General features: G+C 48.4%; 1 protein-coding gene across 2 annotated transcripts in view; it reads right to left on the bottom strand.

The window, feature by feature from the left end:
* LOC145354506 (cartilage acidic protein 1-like) overlaps nucleotides 1-20,435 on the bottom strand; it is a 317,641-nt gene that overhangs the window by 41,953 nt on the left and 255,253 nt on the right. For both annotated transcript variants that reach the window (XM_080205934.1, XM_080205933.1), the window contains exons 7-8: nucleotides 12,111-12,247; nucleotides 5,046-5,128 (exon numbers count right to left, since the gene is read on the bottom strand). In XM_080205934.1, the coding sequence (XP_080062060.1) occupies nucleotides 5,046-5,128; nucleotides 12,111-12,247 (220 nt within the window). The remainder of the gene's footprint in view (nucleotides 1-5,045; nucleotides 5,129-12,110; nucleotides 12,248-20,435) is intronic.

Here is a 20,435-nt window from a genome sequence, read left to right as displayed (position 1 = left end):
AGAGTTATTTCCAATGAGTCAGGGATCTTGTGCCTTGGCGACCGTAGACTGAACCTTAGGTGGACAGTGCCATCTACAGCACAGCAGAAGGAAGGAAGAGTTTATATTTTCCACTGTAATCTTTTCATGACTGATTCATTCCTTGGCGAGTGGTTACTGTGCCTCAGGAATAAACCGCAACCAATCTGTGCACAGCAAGGTTCCACTGACACTGAAACTGGACAGGGAAGGTTTACATTTCTATAGTGCCCTTCACACCTCGGGATGTTCCAAGTTGCTTTACAGTCAATGAAGTATCCCTGAAGATCCATCATCATTGTTAGAATGCAGGAAATGCAAAAGCCAATTGACACACAGCAAGCTCCCACAATACATCAGGATAATGATCACATGGTCTGCTTCAGTAATGTTGACTAAGAGATAAATTTTGGCTCTATGACACTGGGGAGAATTCCCCAGGTCCACCTGACAAGGGATCCTCCATTTTATCTGTGAGGACAGAAAGGATCTCAATGTAAAGTCTCATCGGAAAAGCAGAACCTTCAGGGGTGTGGCACTCTCTCAGTACTGATCCTCTGACAGTGAGGCACTCCCTCAGTACTGACCCTCTGACAGTGCAGCACTCTCTCAGCACTGACCCTCTGACAGTGCAGCACTCCCTCAGTACTGACCCTCTGACAGTGCAGCATTCCCTCAGTACTGACCCTCTGACAGTGCAGCACTCCCTCAGTACTGACCCTCTGACAGTGCAGCACTCCCTCAGTACTGACCCTCTGACAGTGCAGCACTCCCTCAGTACTGACCCTCTGACAGTGCAGCACTCCCTCAGCACTGACCCTCTGACAGTGCAGCACTCCCTCAGTACTGACCCTCTGACAATGCAGCAATCTCTCAGTACTGATCCTCTGACAGTGCAGCACTCCCTCAGTACTGACCCTCTGACAGTGCAGCACTCCCTCAGTACTGACCCTCTGACAGTGCAGCACTCCCTCAGTACTGACCCCCTGACAGTGCGGTACTCCCTCAGCACTGACCCTCTGACAGTGCGGCACTCCCTCAGTACTGACCCTCTGACAGTGTGGCACTCCCTCAGCACTGACCCTCTGACAGTGCAGCACTCTCTCAGTACTGACCCTCTGACAGTGTGGCACTCTCTCAGTACTGACCCTCTGACAGTGCAGCACTCCCTCAGCACTGACCCTCTGACAGTGCGGCACTCCCTCAGTACTGACCCTCTGACAGTGTGGCACTCCCTCAGCACTGACCCTCTGACAGTGCAGCACTCTCTCAGTACTGACCCTCTGACAGTGTGGCACTCCCTCAGCACTGACCCTCTGACAGTGCAGCACTCCCTCAGTACTGACCCTCTGACAGTGCAGCACTCTCTCAGTACTGACCCCCTGACAGTGAGGCACTCCCTCAGTACTGACCCTCTGACAGTGCGGCACTCCCTCAGTACTGACCCTCTGACAGTGTGGCACTCCCTCAGCACTGACCCTCTGACAGTGCGGCACTCCCTCAGTACTGACCCTCTGACAGTGAGGCACTCTCTCAGTACTGACCCTCTGACTGTGCGGCACTCCCTCAGCACTGACCCTCTGCCAGTGAGGCACTCCCTCAGTACTGACTCTCTGACAGTGCGGCACTCCCTCAGCACTGACCCTCTGACAGTGAGGCACTCTCTCAGTACTGACCCTCTGACAGTGAGGCACTCCCTCAGTACTGACCCTCTGACAGTGCGGTACTCCCTCAGCACTGACCCTCTGACAGTGAGGCACTCTCTCAGTACTGACCCTCTGACAATGAGGCACTCCCTCAGTACTGACCCTCTGACAGTGCGGCACTCCCTCAGTACTGACCCTCTGACAGTGCGGTACTCCCTCAGTACTGTCCCTCTGACAGTGCGGCACTCCCTCAGTACTGACCCTGTGACAGTGCAGCACTCCCTCAGTACTGACCCTGTGACAGTGCAGCACTCCCTCAGTACTGACCCTCTGACTGTGAGGCACTCTCTCAGTACTGACCCTCTGACAGTGAGGCACTCCCTCAGTACTGACCCTCTGACAGTGCGGCACTCCCTCAGTACTGACCCTCTGACAGTGCAGCACTCCCTCAGCACTGACCCTCTGACAGTGCGGCACTCCCTCAGTACTGACCCTCTGACAGTGCAGCACTCCCTCAGCACTGACCCTCTGACAGTGCGGCACTCCCTCAGTACTGACCCTCTGACAGTGCGGTACTCCCTCAGCACTGACCCTCTGACAGTGAGGCACTCTCTCAGTACTGACCCTCTGACAATGCAGCACTCCCTCAGTACTGACCCTCTGACAGTGCAGCACTCCCTCAGTACTGACCCTCTGACAGTGCAGCACTCCCTCAGTACTGACCCTCTGACAGTGCAGCACTCCCTCAGTACTGACCCTCTGACAGTGCAGCATTCCCTCAGCACTGACCCTCTGACAGTGCAGCACTCTCTCAGTACTGACTCTCTGACAGTGCAGCACTCCCTCAGTACTGACCCTCTGACAGTGCAGCACTCCCTCAGTACTGACCCTCTGACAGTGCAGCACTCCCTCAGTACTGACCCTCTGACAATGCAGCACTCCCTCAGTACTGACCCTCTGACAGTGCAGCACTCCCTCAGTACTGATCTTCTGACAGTGCAGCACTCCCTCAGTACTGACCCTCTGACAGTGCAGCACTCCCTCAGTACTGACTCTCTGACAGTGCAGCACTCCCTCAGCACTGACCCTCTGACAGTGCAGGACTCCCTCAGTACTGACCCTCTGACAGTGCAGCACTCCCTCAGTACTGATCCTCTGACAGTGCAGCACTCCCTCAGTACTGACCCTCTGACAATGCAGCACTCCCTCAGTACTGATCTTCTGACAGTGCAGCACTCCCTCAGTACTGACCCTCTGACAGTGCAGCACTCCCTCAGTACTGACCCTCTGACAGTGCAGCACTCCCTCAGTACTGACCCTCCAAAAGTGAGGCTCTCACTCAGTATTGACCCTTTGGCAGTGTGGCACTCCCTCAGTGCTGACCCTCTGACAGTGCAGCATGCCCTCAGTACTGACTCTCTGACAGTGCAGCACTCCCTCAGTACTCTATTGGAGTCTCAGCCCAGATTTTCATTCTGGATGCGGTATCTCACCACATGTTGACGTTAGGTGTGAGAGTGCTAAGTGCTTAGGCACTGACGATACCTTCTCCATGGTCCACATTGAATAATGTTCCTTTATTCTGAGCTTAGTTACATCATTCTTGTTTAGAATTCTGTTGTGAACTTGGTGTTTGTAAAATTATTTAAAAAATGTTAAGAGGTGAAAGTATTCCAGGGCTGCTTTTGAAAGGTGTGTTCCTTTTATGTTTAGAAAGTTAAAACAAAAATGCAGGAGTATATGGCGCCAGTACACTGACTGAAACATTTTTTCAAAGGCTAAACAGCAGGCTTGCTTTGATAACAGGCTTCAGGTATTTCAATATTTTGAATTTTAGCCAATCAATTTAAATTGGGCACTTAGCCACCAGCAATCTATTAGATTTGAAATTGATGTTTTGGTAATCCGAGAACCAATCATATTATGAGGGGATGTGGATGTGTCATCACATGTATAAAGAAACAGGCAGTGGGACAATAAGCAGAGTTTCCAACTGCTCTCTGCCACAGCTTATGTATGTCTTAAAAGAAAGCCTCATCTAGATAGCAAAGAAGAAAAAAGACAAAATATCCTGAAAGACAACAAACTTGGTTGTAATTTAGAGAGTGACTAATAATTCTATTTTTTGTTATTGAGTGGGAATTGTATTTATTTAAATAGCATTCCATCAAAATCATGTTTTATTCAGTTTATAAATAGTTTAGTTAACCTGTTTATTGTTAGTTAGATAAATAAAGTGTTACTCGTTGCTTTTACAGAGAGGGTTTCAGGTAGTTATTTTGATTGAACCACAAAGAGTTGCTGAAAAGCAGATCGTACTATACCTCATACACTCTTTAACAGATTATGAGGCGAGGGTACTCCTCTTGGGTGTTAGTGCTCAGAGAGAGGATCAACTTCCGCTTTATAACAAAACCCACACGTTCTGTTCTGAAGCAGTCATCACCGCTCTGGGAGAAACAGTCTATTGAAAACCAGAACACTCTCACACCAACTAAGACCCAGAAGGAAAAAGGGAACAAACTTGCCTTTCTTGCACTGTGCATGGTGTCATGAGGTCAAAGTACTTTTCCAATGCAGCACTTTTGAAATACAGTCAGTGGCTTATTGCAGGAAAGGGTGGATGTGATTGTACTGGAGGGGGTCCGGAGAGCTTTCACCAGGATGCTGCCGGGGATGGAACACTTCGGTTGCAAAAAGAGGTTGGGTAGGCTTGAGTTTCCTTGGAGCAGAGAAGAGCGAGGAGCGAACTTAGTGTGTAAGATTATGAGGGACATGGACAGAGAGGGTAGGGAGTAGCTTGTCCCCTTAGTTGAAGGGTCAGTCACGAAGGAACTTAGATTCAAAGTGAGGGATGGGAGGTTTAGGGGGAATTTGAGGAAAAAACCTTTTTACCCAGAGGGTGGTGAGGGTCTGGAATGCGCTGCCTGGGAGGGTGGTGGAGGTGGGATGCCTCACATCCTTTAAAAAGTACCTGGATGAGCACTTGGCACGTCGTAACATTCAGGGTTATGAGCCAAGTGTTGGCAGATCGGATTAGTTGGGAGTTCAGGTGTTTCTAATGCGTCAGTGTGGACTTGATGGGCCGAAGGGCCTCTTTTGCATGGTGTGATTCTGAATCAGCCAATGTGTGCACAGCAAGATCCCATAAGCTGTAATCTGATAATGACTGGACGGTGTTTCTTGCAGTATTGGTTGAGGGGTGAATGTTGACCAGGGGGACCAGAGTGAGGGGACGCTCCTGTAGCTGTCAAATGGTAACCGTGGGAGTTTTAACACTCCTTCAAGTAAGCGGCCAGGTAGGGCCTCACCTTAACGCCTCCACCAAAATCCCACGCCACAAACAACCGCTAAAAGCAATCAAGCTGACGTCAGCTTTACCTGTCCCTTGTCCGGTGCGCTCTGCAGCATCTCCTGCGTTCACCTCTTCAATTAGCGGGTCTGCCCCTTCCCGGCGAGACACCCTGCAAGGGAACACAGTGGAACGGGCCATCAGCGCCCAGTAAGATCCCGATAGCGCGGTAACAGGCCATTCAGGTACCAGGCCTCTCCGGGGAGTTGAACCTGCAATCTCTCACACAACAGAAAATGAGAGGAATACGCCAAGAGCAGCGTCAAAGACACCCAGCTCACTGATTGGGCCACACAGGCAGTGATCATGTTCAACGTTGACTAACTTCAATAGAGAATACAACAACAACTTGCATTTAGTTAGTGCCGTCAATGTACTAAAACATCCCAAGCTGATTCACAGGAGTAATTATCAACCAAAGTTTAACACTGAGACACTTATGGGTGGCACAGTGACTAGCACAACTGCCTCACAGCACCGGGGGCCCTGCGTTCGATTCCCGGCTTGGGTCACTGTCAGTGTGGAGTCTGCACATCCTCCCCGTGTCTGCGTTGGTCCCCTCCGGGTGCTCCAGTTTCCTCCCTCTATCTGAAAGGCGCGCCGGTTAGGTTTGTTGGCCACGCTGCATTTTCCTTCAGTGTACCCGAACAGGCGCCGGAGTGTGGCATCTGGGGGATTTTCACAGTAACTTCATTGCAGCGTTAACGTAAGCCTACCTGTGACGCTAATAAATAAACTGATGAAACATAATATATTAAGAGATATTAAAACAGGGAAAGGAATGTAATTGAGAAGGTAGGGAAGCAGAGAGGTTTAGCCAGTGGCTACTTTGAGAGAAAGCTCCTGCTCCCCAACATTTGTAATTCTGGAAATGGAGTGTGCTCTGAAATCTGGGACAATTTGTTAAAATTCAGGCAGTACTGATTTCCAACCAGCAGAGAGTGCTGCTGCGCCAGCTTCAGTGAGAACAAGATCTCAGAATGGTGGGAACAGTTCCTGGTTGTTGACCCAGAGGGAAAGGTATAACACACAGCGGGCTGTCGGGAAAGGCAACATCCCAGATATAAATCAAACTCAATTCCATACACCACCCTTCACCTAAACTCCCCAAACTCCCTCTTAAAAAGCACAGGACTAGTTACGGAAAGATAAAATATAACCTGCCTTCTACACGCATCACATCACTCAAAGCAAGTGTAAAGCAACTCCCACATCACAAGACATTTTACAGTCAATGGAGTAACTCACCTCCTAACTCCCCAACAAGTCATAGAATCCCTACAGTGCAGAGGGAGGCCATTCAGCCCATCAAGTCTGAACCGACCTCAATCCCACTCAGGTCCTATCTCCATCACCCCATGCATTTACCCTAGCTGGTCCCCCTGACACTAACAGGCGGCTTAGCACAGCCAATCCACCTAACCCACACATCTTTCGACTGTGAGAGGAGACCGGAGCACTCGGAGGAAACCCACGCAGACACAGGGAGAATGTGCAGACTCCACGCAGACAGTGACCCAAGCCGGGAATCGAACCCAGGTCTCTTGTACTGTGAGGCAGTAGTGTTAACCACTGTGTCACCACGAGATGAAATGCTCTCCGCTTGCCTGGGTAAATACAGTTCCAACAGCACTCAAGAAACTCAACATCATCTAGGATAAGGCAACCCTGTTTGATTGGCACCCCATCCACAAACATTCACTCCCTCCACCACCGTGCACAGAGGCAGCCGTGTGTACCATCTGTAAGATGCATCACAGCAACTCACCAAGGATCCTTAGGTAGCATCTTTCAAACCTGTGACTGTTACCGTCTAGAAGAACCTGGGGTGGAGGATGTTTCACACACACAGCAGTCCCATGGCAATCGAGTGAGGCATTGGTTGATGGACACCCAAGATGTCTGTGTTTTTTGTGGCCTTGTGGGGTCCGTGGACTCCACATTTTTGAGCTGTAAAAGACTGCACCTCTTTTTCAGTTATGTGAAAAGCTTTTCATCACAGTTCTGTTACACTTCAGCCCCACATTCCTGATATATGTGGGTACCTGTTGCAGAGACAGGGGCTGGGGAGAGGGAAGTGGGAGGGTCTCTCCTCTTGGGCGTCCTCCTGGGAAAATGTCATCAATGTCGGGTGTCCCTGGACAGGGAGAAGGCGGGGTCTGCTGGAACAAACTGAGGCCTCCTTCCCGATACGCACTGCCAGAACTGGAATGTTTTACGAACCCCATTAATCGTGTCGGGTGGGATTTTCTGGCCTTCTTTGCCCAAAACTGTAAAATCCCACCAGAGTCAACAGACCTTCCCATGGTCCGCCCCTCGCCTGTTCCGATTCCTGCGGCAGGCAGGATGGTAAAACTCAACAAATTGGCCGAGATTTTATGAGGTTGGTTCGTAAAAGGAGGAGGCTCGTAAAATCCCAACAGAGAACTCCCTTCTGCGAACCTCGCCCACTCTGATTCCGGGATGGATGTGCCAATAAAATCCCAGCCATTGTGTTTCGATGAAGTTTTCTATTTATTTCTATTTATTAAGGGACATTGCATCTCTTAAAGGCCTATCTCTTGTTTTGTCCCTGAGTTTGTTTAATTGAGTTGAGTTGTTGCAATGTAAGAGAGATTGTTGGACCATGGGAGTGACAGGAGTGGGAGCAGATGTAACAACGCTGCATTCTGTGAATAAACCTGTTAGCAAGACAAGTATTCATGTCAGGTTTCATACTGCGCCAACTGGATTGAGTTCAATATAACGGTGCCCACACTCCATGTTCCAGTACACTCGGCTAATGTTCTGGGGACCCGGGTTCGAATCCCACCACGGCAGATGACCGAATTTGAATTCAATAAAAAATATCTGGGATTAAGAATCTACTGATGACCCATTGTCGGAAAAACCCATCTGGTTCACTACTGTTCTTTAGGGAAGGAAATCTGCCATCCATACCCGGTCTGGCCTACATGCGACTCCAGAGCCACAGCAATGTGGTTGACTCTCAACTGCCCTCCAAGAGTAACTGGGGATGGGCAATAAATACTGGCTCAGCCAGCGATGCCCATGCCTCACAAATGAATAAGGGAAAAAAACACACAGCCCATTCATTCCTCTAAACCCCTACGCCACTGCTTCTTGCACCATTCCCTTGTTGTGTCAATCACCTTCACACTGATAGCCGCCCCATTGCAGAATTAATGCCCCAACACACAATTCTTCTTCATTTACTTTTCCTTTTGTATTCTTTCATAGGACGTGGGCATCGCTGTCTAGATCAACATTCAATGTCCATCTCCAATTGCCCTTGAGAAGGCGGTGGTGAACTGCAGTCACTGGTTTGGAAGGTGCTGTTGAAGGAGCCTTGGTGAGTTACTGCAGTGCATCTTATAGACGGTACACACTGCTGCCACTGAGCGTCAGTGGTAGAGAGATTGAATGTTTGTGATTGTGGTGCCAATCGAGCGGGGCTGCTTTGTCCTGGATGGTGTCAAGCTTCTCGAGTGTTATTGGAGCTGCGCCCATCCAGGCAAGCGGGGAGTATTCCATCTCCTGAAGGCTGTGATTTTTATCTGGGATGCCCCCCACCCCCCCCCGCCCAACTCCAACACTTCGGGGGGAATTTTCCCATCCAGTCCGCCCAGGGAATCGTAGCGGGCGGACCACTGGCCGGATTTTCCAGTTTTGGGGCGAGCACTTTTGGAAAATGCACAAGTGAAGGCAAGGTGAGAAGTAACAGGCCATTCGGCCATGGGGGGGGATAGAATGGGCTAAGATCTGACTTCCAATCAGGATGGAAACCCCACTAGATCATTTAACTCCCCGCTTTCTCCGGACTCGACGGACAATTGCTGAGGTGAACCGTAACTGCTGAACTCTTTGTTTTGTTTATTCATTTGTGGGACATGGGCATCGCTGGCTGGCCACCATTTATTGCCCTTCCCAGGAAGTTGAGAGTCAACGGCATGGCTGTGGCTCTGGACTCACAAACCAGGTAAATTTCCTTCCCTAAAGGACATTAGTGAACCAGATGGGTTTTTCCAACAATGGTTTCGTGGTCATTAGTAGATTCTTAATTCCATATTTTTTAATTGAATTCAAATTCTGCTGAGGCGGGATTCGAACCCGGGTCCCCAGAACATCAGCTGAGAATTCTGGATCAGTAGTCCAGCAGTAATACCACTAGGCCATCGCCTCCCCGCTGACCCAGGGCAGCTAACTGAGAGTCCCGCTAGCTGCTATCTTACGGCAACTCCCTCGGACGTACAGACACAGTCCACCCGGGTCACCACGTCCCCAGAATCCACCACTTATTGAGTCACCCCACTCCTCATTAATTCGGCGAGTCATTCATTACTTCTTGCAAGGTGTTGCTTTTTAATAGCCGCCTCCGAGGATCGATAAAAGTGATGGATATTGGGTGAGAATGAAGTGCTGTTGAGAAGGAGAGAGAGAGGGAGAGAGGAACTAGCCTGCGTTGGAAAGTCAGCAAATTGAAAATCATCTGTTCCTTGCCTGAACTCATTCATCACTGAGACTGATGACTAAATGCAATCTATATATTAATATCTGAGAGCAGTCTGTCAATTCAATAGACACAAAATGGAATGCAATACAAGCCCAACCAAAATTATCACCAGAGAAAACATATATTGTAGTTGATCTATTAGATAGGGGAATGTGGACAGCACATCATTAGGCAGAGAACATGATCTGCAAGCTGCCAGCAGAATTCTACATTTTATTCATTGCACCTTCTCTCTCTCCTCACCGCTCCCGCCTCCTCTTTCTCCCAGAACCAATTCCACACCTGCCAGGGGAATGGGGCGAGTCGGCTTCTCAAAATCCAGCCCACTGGCAACAGTGGTGAATTGGCAATTGTTTTTCTGTGGTTGGTCCACATTAGTTTCTGGTCAATCCCACCTCCACGCACGACCTCCCCCCACCTCACCAAGAATGTGGGGATGCAACAGTGACAATGTCCACTGAATGTCATGGGGAGATGGTCAGAATGTCTCTCACTGGAGTCGTTTACGTGGCACAAATGCTGCTTGCTGTTTAGCAACACGAGCGTCCGATCAACTCCCCGTGGTAGAGCTCTGTGTGGGACAGTGTGTCCGTGTGGGAGATCGAGTCCATGTGGGAGAGCTCCGTGTGGGAGATTGAGTCCATGTGGGAGAGCTCCGTGTGGGAGATCGAGTCCATGTGGGAGAGCTCTGTGTGGGACAGAGTGTCCGTGTGGGAGAGCTCCGTGTAGGAGAGCTCTGTGTGGGAGAGCGTGTCCGTGTGGGAGAGCTTTGTATGGGAGAGGGTGTCTGTGTGGGAGAGCTCTGTGTGGGAGAGCTCTGTGTGGGAGAGCTCTGTGTGGGACAGTGTGTCCGTGTGGGAGAGCTCCGTGTGGGAGAGCTCCGTGTGAGGGACCTCTGTGATTTCATGGGAGATACAATCGGGAATATTAATACAAAGGCCACATGATAAAATGAAGTGAATGATCTCTGTAGGAGGACTTGCTAAATGACTCTGAGGTCAGTGCAGTGTTCTATTGTCCAGTGTCAGCGAATACTTTCTGGAAAGTTCGCTGGAACAATAAGAGGGGTAAAGGGGTTACGTTTTGAGGACAAGTTCAGAGACTATTTTGTATTGTTCTAAGGGTGATCGAACTGAGGCTCAAAGGGCCAGAAGGCCGGCTCCTGCTCCTATTGATAAGTGTTCAAGATGATTAAAGTGTTTCAAGGGAATAATAGGAACTATGGAGCATGACCTTAAAACTGGAGCCAGGCCATTCAGGGGGTGAAGTTAGAAAACTCTTCCTCATACAAAGGGCTGTGGAAATGTGGGTCTGTCACACTGGCCTCTTTCACAGCAGCCTGTGGACGGGAAACTCCATCCTCGAAAAACTCAAGTCATCTGGGCGATGAAGATTCCGGCTGGACACAGAGACAGAAGTCAGCACCGAGTGACTCCTCGAGTCTCCTCACAGAACAGACATTCCCTTTGTCCTTACGCAGCACCCCCAACCAGCGATGGAGATGTGACCACGGGTTAAAGAGGCAGCCCCATTGTCATGGGAGCGAGAGGAAACCCTGGAACTTAGGGAGAGGACGGGGGGCGGGGGGTATGATAACCCCCACACGGTCCATGGGGAATCACTGATTAATCTCCCTGTGGGGCTCACGAGTTCCCCTGGTAACAGGCAGTGACCCTTCCAGCTGGAATTCACTATCTGAGCTTTTTATGAGGCAGGCCCAGGACTGGGCCTGCTTTACTCTGTCCCAGGCAGGGATTAATGTGCGTACATCATGGTACTGTGTTTACTTTGCATTCTTTAATAAACTATGTTCCTTTCCAGCCTGGCTTCCTGAGTCATTCCACTGACCTATTCCACTTTCTGTGGAAGGAAGGAAGGCAATTAATGTTTCAGAAAGTCACAATGCCAGGGATGAAGGACTTCAGTTATGGGATGGATTGAATCATAGAATCTCTGCAGTGCCATTCGGCCCATCAGATCTTTGCCGACAACAATCCCACCCAGGCCCTATCCCCGTAACCTCACATATTTACCCCAGAATTCCCTCTAACCTACACATCCTTGGACACTAAGGGTCAATTTAGCATGATCAATCCCCCTAATCTGCATATCTTTGGACTGTGGGAAGAAACTGGAGCAAACCCAGAGGAAACCCATGCAGACTCGGGGAGAACATGCAAGCTCCACACAGACAGTGATCTGCGGTCGGAATTAAGCCCGGGTCCCTGGCCCTGTGAGGCAGCAGTGCCAAACACTGTGCCACCATGCCATCCCTAGTAGATTGAGAAAAGCTACTCCCTCCGGAGGTCACAGATTTCAAAATTATTGCCAAAAGATCCGGAGGGGAGATGAGGAGAATTTATTTCTGTTCACTAGGGTTGTTAAGGTTTGAGAAACTCTGAAAAGATTCCTCAATTAATTTGGGAAGGAAATCGGACGGGGATTTGAAGATGAGGCTCTTAAAGGGTTACAAACTAAGCATCGCTACTCCTTCTGCTAGAGATCCAGAACAGACATGATGGGCCAAATGGCCTCCTTTTGTGCTGTAAGTTCCTATGATCTGGAACAAAATTTGACCCACCTGAAGATGCGGTTTGCCGATGACCCTCGGTATGCGATATTGTTGAAGAATACTTCAAGTTCTTGGTCATTGTCAAAGTCGGCCACGATGACCGTTCTAACCGGTGAGGGCGTTGCAAACGCCTGGCTTGCGATATCCTAAGAAAAACCACATTAGGTCCACTCATTACCAAATAGCCAGTGAAGAAGAGAATGCCAGTTCACATCAGTGCCAAAAAGAGGGAGGGTGCAACATGGCCACACAATGAACCCGGGTGAAATGTGGATCCTGAGGTGCCCTTAAAGTTTATTTATTAGTGTCACAAGTAGGCTTATATTAACACTGCAATGAAGTTACTGTAAAAATCTCCTGTTCCGGTACACTGAGGGAGAATTTATCATGGCCAATGCACCTAACCAGCACATCTTTCGGACTGTGGGAGGAAACTGGAGCACGCGGAGGAAACCCACGCAGACACGGGGAGAATGCGCAAACTCTGCACAGATGGTGACCTGAGCTGGGAATTGAGCCCGGATCCCTGGCACTGTGAGGCAGCAGTGCTAATCACTGTGCCACTATGCTGCCTTCTTGTGTTAGTTGAGATAATCACTGATCTCTCCCTCGCCAGCATCAATAAATGGAGGAGAGGTACTACCTCACCAGCACCTCCCCATCCAGCCCAGTGACTACACAAAGATTGACTCCTCCATTCTCATCATTTCCTCGGCAGATTCAGATCTCTCCATCACCTATGTCACCTGTTGTGTTTTCAGTTACCAACCCCGTCCATCTCTCCACAGTGTCCAACGCCATCCCCATTTTCCACCCAAACACTGGACCCTCTTGGAATAGAATCCCTTATTCCCTTTGAATCATAGAACCCATACAATCTCTACAGCGCAGAAGGAGGCTATTTGATTCATCGAATCTGTAGCGACTACAATCTCACCCAGGCCCTATTCCCCTAACCCTCATTTACCCTGCTAATCCCCCTGATACTAAGGGGCAATTTAGTAGGGCAAATCAACCTAACCCACACATCTTTGACTGTGGAAGGAAACTGGAGCACCTGAAGGAAACCCACGCAGACACGCGGAGAACATGCAGACTCCACATAGACAGTGACCCGAGCCAGGAATCGAACCTGGATCCCTGGCACTGTGAGGCAGCTGTGCTAACCATTGTGCCAACGTGCCGCCCATTACTATTCCTTTGTAATCCCATCCTGTCCCTTCTCAATCACTGCGTGTTCTACCCTCGGATATCTAAAAATTCTCCACCCCTCTTTCTGCAAACCCAGAGATATCCCCTCCATCACTAGGCCATTGCCTCACTCCAGGTTTGCTTCTCGGCTTGGGTCACTGCCTGTGCGGAGTCTGCATGTTCTCCCCGTGCCTGCATGGGTTTCTCCAGTTTCCTCCCACAGTCTGAAAGACGTGCTGGTTAGGGGCATTGGCCATGCTAAATTCTCTTTCAGTGTACCCGAACAGGCGCCGGAGTGTGGCGACTAGGGGATTTTCACAGTAATTTTATTGCAGTGTTAACGTAAGCCTACCCATGACACTAATAAATAAGCATCAAACATTAAACCATCCACACCCCTCTGATGTCCAACCCCCCCCCCCAATCTAAGCCTCACCCCTCACCCTAATGTCTGACATCACTCGATATCTAAACCCCATGTCTGGTTCTGCCCTGATGTCCAAATCCCCCAACCCCCAATGTCTGAACCCCCCCCACTGTCCACCTCCCCTCTGATGTCTGAACCCACAAGCTAGTGCCATAAAAAGCGGGTCATGCCCTCCTTCACTCTGCTCCTTTTAGACTTCACCGCTGGAGCTGGGGACATGCCTCGCTGCTGGAACCTTGAATCCCACCAGGTCAGAGTCAGGAAGCTCGGACAAAACAGGAGCTTCAGGGTGTAAGCGCAAGCAAGTCGATGCGGAGTGACACTCCGAGGAAGTTATGGCTCAATGTTTCCAATCCATCAGGACTGCACTAATAGTCAAGCTTAATACAATTGGGTATCAAAGAGTCTGTTCCCTTTGAACTGAGTGTGGGAGGGCAGTGTGAATGAAATTGGAGTGGATTTGGAAGGGAATGTTTCTCCCAGGTATCTGCTACCCTGGTCCCTCTAGGTGGTACAGGATGTGGAGATGCCGGCATTGGACTGGGGTAAACACAGTAAGAAGTCTCACAACACCAGGTTCGAGTCCAACAGGTTTACTTGATAGTAAACCCACAAGCTTTGGTAAACGGCATTCCTTCGTTAGATATGTGGAAGGTTTTGTGTGTGAACCTTCCACACACCTGATGAAGGAACACCGTTTCCGAAAGCTTGTGGGATTACTATCAAATAAACTGGTTGGACTTAAACCTGGTGTTTTGAGACTTCTTACCCTCTCGGTGGTACAGGATGCTGGTTTGGAAGATGCAGTCAAAGGAGCCTTGGTGAGCTGCTGTGGTGCATCTTGTGGATGGTACTCACAATGTACATCGGTGGTGGAGGGAGTGGGTGTCGAAGGCAATGGGTAGGATGACAATCAAATGGCTTGCTTTGATGGTGTCGAGCTTCTTGAGTGTTGTTGGAGCTGAAGAGGCAGGGAATAGAGAGACAGGGACCCCCGTAGGGGCAAAAGGTCCTTAGTTTAGAAAGGTGCGATGTGTCGGTCGGCACAGGCTTGGTGGGGTGAAGGGCCTGTTCCTGTGCTGTTCTTTGGTAAAGTGTAGGATTCCACCAAGGCTGACAAGAGCAAAAGAGAAAGATCAAACGAGTAGCAGACGTGGAAGAAATCCAAACTTGGGTTTTGAAAACCTGAGGATTTGAGGAGGGGAGAATAATGAGGACAGTGAGAAGGAGACTCATTAATATGTATTTAGAGTCCTGATGAAGGAGTGATGAAAGGAGCACTGTTCCTATACAGGGCAGTGAATTTGCAATGTCAGTTTTACAGTGGGGCAGAGAGCAATGTCTGAACTACATTCTGCGGATCTCACTGTGTACAAATTGGTTGTCCCGCAGTTCCCTGCGTAACATCAGTAGCTGCAGTTTGAGAAAGTCATGAATTGATCATGAAGAATTGTTGCGTTGCCCTCAAGCAGTGTATGTTCTTGTTTCAATCTCTCAGAGACTCTCAGGAACTACATCAATCAATCTCCCAGTTGCCCCTTCACGTACAAACTGAATTGCGCAGCCTTCTCTCACTCTGGCACCAGCCAATGTTACATTCACAGCTAGCTCCCAAACTAATTTCTTCAAAGGTCTCTCTTTTAATTAAATGGCTGTATATCAACAGGCCCTGAGATTCTCAGAGATCTGGGATGTTGTCCCTGAGCCTGAATGCATTCAGTTCGTATTGAAGGAACTCACTGCCTTGCTTTTCAAACTGATGAATGGGGGTGAATTTTATCAGACTCTCCCACTCTTCACCCCTTCCCCACACCACCCACCCACCCACCCAACACCCACATCCCCTCCATCCAGCACCCACCACCTTCAGGATTGAGTGGGGGGAAAGGAAGTTCAGAATTAAAATCTTAAAAATGGGAAACTTCAACCTGCCAACATGTGTATGTGTGTGCATGCATGCATGTGTGTTTGTGTGTGTGTGTATGTGTGTGTGAGTGTGTATGTGTGTGTGCATGCATGTGGTGTAGGTGTGTGTGCATGCGATGTGCATAAGCATGCGTGCCTGTGTATGTGTGTGCATGCGGTGCGGGTTTGCACGCGTGTGTGTGTGTGTGTGTGCGTGTGTCAGGCGAGGAATTATTTAATTTGTTATAAGGTTCTGGTGAAGTCACCGCAATTCTTTCAGTCTCCTTACAGAGTTGCCCGAGAGAGGGACTGTAATGAATCTTGATTAGACTGGTTTCAGAATTGTCCCATAAGTAGAGTTTTAAAGTTTAGAAGAGTGACAGGCGATCTTATTGAAACTTATAACATTCTTCAGGAGGTGCTGTCAAAGTGTCCCCCTCGGATAGGGAATCTGCAAGAAAGGGTCACAGTCTCTGAATAAGGCTGGGATGGGGGAGAAGAGTCTTCACTCAGGGGGTTGCGAATGTTTGGAATTCTCTACCCCTGAGAGTTGTCAGAAGTTCAGTCACGGCGTATACTCAAGGTACAGTGTGATGGGTCCTAAGGGAATGAAGAGATATGGGAATAATGCACAACGAGGCTGAAGACCAACAGTTTAACTCACTGAGTCGTGGAACAGGCTCAGAGGGCCAAATGGCCAATTCCTGCTCCCGTTCTCAAGATTCAAGTAAGGAATTATAATATTTAAATCAGGGCGCATGTCTCTAATTTTAGCAATGGACCTAAAGAGCTGTGGATTCAGTGTCTCAGGACTCAGGAGACCTGGTTACTATTTTTTGGATGTTGTGGATTAAACTTTAGAATCTCCACAGTGCAGAAGGAGGCTATCCAGCCCATCGAGCTTGCACTGACTCTCTGACTGAGCATCTAACCTTGGCCCATCCCCTGTCTTATCCCCGTAACCCCATACATTTACCCCATTAATCCCCCTAACCTACGTATCTTGGGACACTAAGGGGCAATTTAGCATGACCATTCTCCCTAATCTGCACATCTTTAGACACAGTAAGAATTCTCACAACACCAGGTTAAAGTCCAACAGGTTTATTTGAAATAAACCCACAAGCTTTCGGGGTTCTCCACTCATCTGATGAAGGAGCAAATCCCGAAAGCTTGTGGGTTTACTATCAAATAAATCTGTTGGACTTTAACCTGGTGTAATGAGACTTCTTACTGTGTTTACCCCAGTCCAACACCGGCATCTCTACATCTTTGGACACTCAGAGCAGTTTAGCATAGCCAATCCATCTAATCTGCACATCTTTGGACATTAAGGAACAATTTAGCGTGGCCAATCCACAAAACTTGCACATCTTTGGACACTAAGGGGTAACTTAACAAGGCTAAGCCACCTAACTTGCACATCATTGGACACTAAGAAGCAATTTAGCACAGCTAATCCACCCAACCTGCACATCTTTGGCCACTAAGGGACAATTTAGCATGGCTAATCTATCTCATCTTCATATCTTTGGCCTGTGGGAGGAAACCAGAGCACCCACAGGAAACCCACATAGATACAGGGAAAATATGCAAACTCCATACAGGTTGGTATCGAACCCAGGTCCCCAATGCTGTGAGGCGGCAGTGCTAACCACTATGCCATCCTTGTGGCTAAAGGAAAGCAGAAGCTACCAGCTGTAGCAGGTTTGTGTTTTCCAGCACTGCCTGTGGGCCAAGTGAAGAAGGAGCGTGCACTAACATCTGCACTCCCACACCCCATCAACCTTCTCAGGGTCTCTTTGCCACCACCTCCAGGATCCCTTCCTTCCTGCAATCTCTTGGAGGAGATGTTGACTATGAAGAATAGAAGCTGAAACAAAATCAGAAGCCTGTGATGCATTCTAGTGACAGCACCATCAAATCATGTGACTGGCTCTGAAAGCAATCATGCAACCACTTAAATATATAACACAGGGGAATCGAGAACACGGGGACACAGTTACAGAATAATGAGCTGATCATTTAGGGCTGAGATCAAGAGAAGTTTCTTCTCATTCAGAGTTGTAAATCTTCAGAATTCTTGACTCTGGAGATGGTCAGTCACTATTCCACATGTCCCTTAATTCCTGGAGAGACCAAAAATCTATCTCAGCTTTAAATATGTTGGAAAAGTGGAATTGAGATGGAAGGTCCTCCATGATTGTGCAGAATGGTTCAAGGGGCTGAAAGGTCTACCCCTGCTACTATTTCAACTCTCTGCTGCGTGAGTGCAATTATTGCTGATTATGCTGGTGACCGCTATCTCACTGCCTCAAGTTTCAGTTCAGGTTTGTGCAAACTAGTCCAAGACTTCCACTTGTCTTCTCCTGATCCATGCCAACCGGTTCATCACATCAAACTAGCTGAATCCTGAGCACTTGCCTTCACTTTGCTGGCCAGGGGCCACGTTCCATTCTATAGTAATCATCTAAAAATATTCCTAACATCACAGCTGCCAATTGTGGCGTGCGCAGTAGCTCTCTTTCTCCCTAAGTTAGGAGGTTGAAGGTTCACATCCACCTTCAGAGACATTGTTAAATTCTTTCGTGGAGGGCGGCACAGCGGTTAGCACTGCAGCCTCACAGCGCCAGGGATCAGGGTTCGATTCCGGCTTGGGTCATTATTCTGTATGGAGTCTGCAGGTTCTCCCTGTGTCTGTGTGGGTTTCCTCTGGGTACTCCAGTTTCCTCCCACAGTCTGAAAGACCCGCTGGTTAGATACATCGGCCGTGCTAAATTCTCCCTCAGCGTACCCGAACAGTGTGACGACTAAAAGATTTCACAGAAACTTGATTGCAGTGTTAATGTAAACCTACTTGGGACAATAATAAATAAACTTTAACTTACAATGTGGGCATCACTGGCAAACCAGCATTGGTGGCTCATCCTTAATTGCCCTTGAACTATGTGGTTTCACAGGGCGTTTAAGAGTCAATGACATTGCTGTGGGTCTGGAGTCACATATAGGCCAGACTGGATAAGGGCGGCAGATTTCCTTTCTTAAAGGACATTAGCGAACCAGATAGGTTTTTCCGACAATTGACAATGGTTTCATGTCATCAGTAGATCCTATGAAGCTTTTTGCTTCCTCAAATCCCATACCCAGTATTTGATGAGGAACAGCAGAGTTCTTCATCCTGCCTGATATTCATCCCTCAACCCGTATCACTAAAACCGATTCTCACATTGCTGTTTGTGGGAGCTTGCTGTGCATAAATTGGCTGCGCTGTTTCTTACATCACAACAGTGGCTACACCTTAAAAAATGTACTTAATAAAAGCAAAGTACTGCGGGTGCTGGAATCTGAAACCAAAAGAGACAACGCTGGAAAATCTCAGCGGGTCTGGCAGCATCTGGAGTCTCTTTGACAAAGCAGTTTCGACAAAGGGTCGTCTGGACTTGAAACATCAGCTCTTTTCTCTCCTTATAGATGCTGTCAGACCTGCTGAGATTTTCCAGTATTTTCTCTTTTGGCCTCAAAATGCACTTCATTAGCTGTAAATCTACTTGGAAATGTCTTAATGTGAAAGACACTGTATAAATGCAAGTTAATTTTTGGACATTTTTCAAGCCAAAGCTTCAGAAGAAGGGAAGCAATGGATGTCTTGACGATGACGACAGTGGGAAAAATGATTGCCACAAAAAAAAGTTACTGGGGCAGCACGGTGGCCAAATGGTTGGCACTGCTGTCTCACAGCTTTAGGGACTTGGGTTCAATTCTGGCCTCGGATGACTGTCTGTGTGGAGTTTGCACATTCTCCCTGTGTCTGCGTGGGTTTCCACCGGATTCCTCCCATTGTCCAAAGATGTGTGAGTTAGATAGATTGGCCATGCTAAATTGCCCCTGAGTGTTCCAAGATATATAGGTTAGATGGATCAGCCATGGTGAATGTGTGGGGTTACGGGGATAGGGCGGGGGAGAAGGTCAGAGTGGGATACTCTGTTGGAGAATCAGCTCAATGGGCCAAATAGCTTCTTCTGCATTGTAGGGATTCTATGAATTGACAGGAATAGCTGTGAGTAACAAACAGTAACAAATTGAATGCATTTATTATCTTCCAAACATTTAACGGGGTTGCTGCAGAATTTTTGAAGCCATAACAAAGTATATAAACATCCCTGGAACAAAAACTATTCAAAGCTAAATTTAAAAAGGAGTTACTTTAAATATGAAAGGTAACAGGGCTAGGCACATTGACAGGTCTAAGGACGAGTCCTGGAACAGCCTAAGAGATTGAAGTCAGTACGAAGCTGTCTCTATTTCTGTGGAGTGCAATGCTCCTGACAGTGACAAAATTCGGCAGGGCACAGCTGCCCTCCTGTTGCCTGAGGGAATCTATCTACTGAGGCTCAGGAGATTAGCCAACCACAGCCGTCACAGACAAGTCTGATCCAAAGTTCATCCAACAGGCTCACTTCCCCAGGACTCTCGGAGTCACGATCAGGAATGGACTGACTCATCTTTACACTTCCCTTTCCTGAGGATGCCCACACCAAATTGCAAACGTCCAATAAAGGGAGTACAGCAAAAGTTTACCAGGCTGATTCCTGGGATGGCAGGTCTGTCATACAAGGAGAGACTAAGTCAGTTAGGATTGTATCCGCTGGAGTTTAGAAGAGTGAGAGGGGATCTCATGGAAACTCATAAAATTCTAACAGGGTTAGACAGGGTAGGTTTAGAAAGAATGTTCCCAATGTGTGGTAGTCCAGAAGAAGGGGGTCTTATTTTGAGGATAAGGGATTTTAGAACTGAGACGAGGAGAAATTTCT

This window comes from Carcharhinus amblyrhynchos, chromosome 17 (genome assembly GCF_965287045.1).
Source record: "Carcharhinus amblyrhynchos chromosome 17, sCarAmb.v2.hapA, whole genome shotgun sequence".
In the NCBI taxonomy this organism is placed as follows: Eukaryota; Metazoa; Chordata; class Chondrichthyes; order Carcharhiniformes; family Carcharhinidae; genus Carcharhinus; species Carcharhinus amblyrhynchos.
The sequence above is the reverse complement of the archived record's forward strand: the minus strand, read 5'-3'. Positions and strand labels throughout refer to the sequence as shown.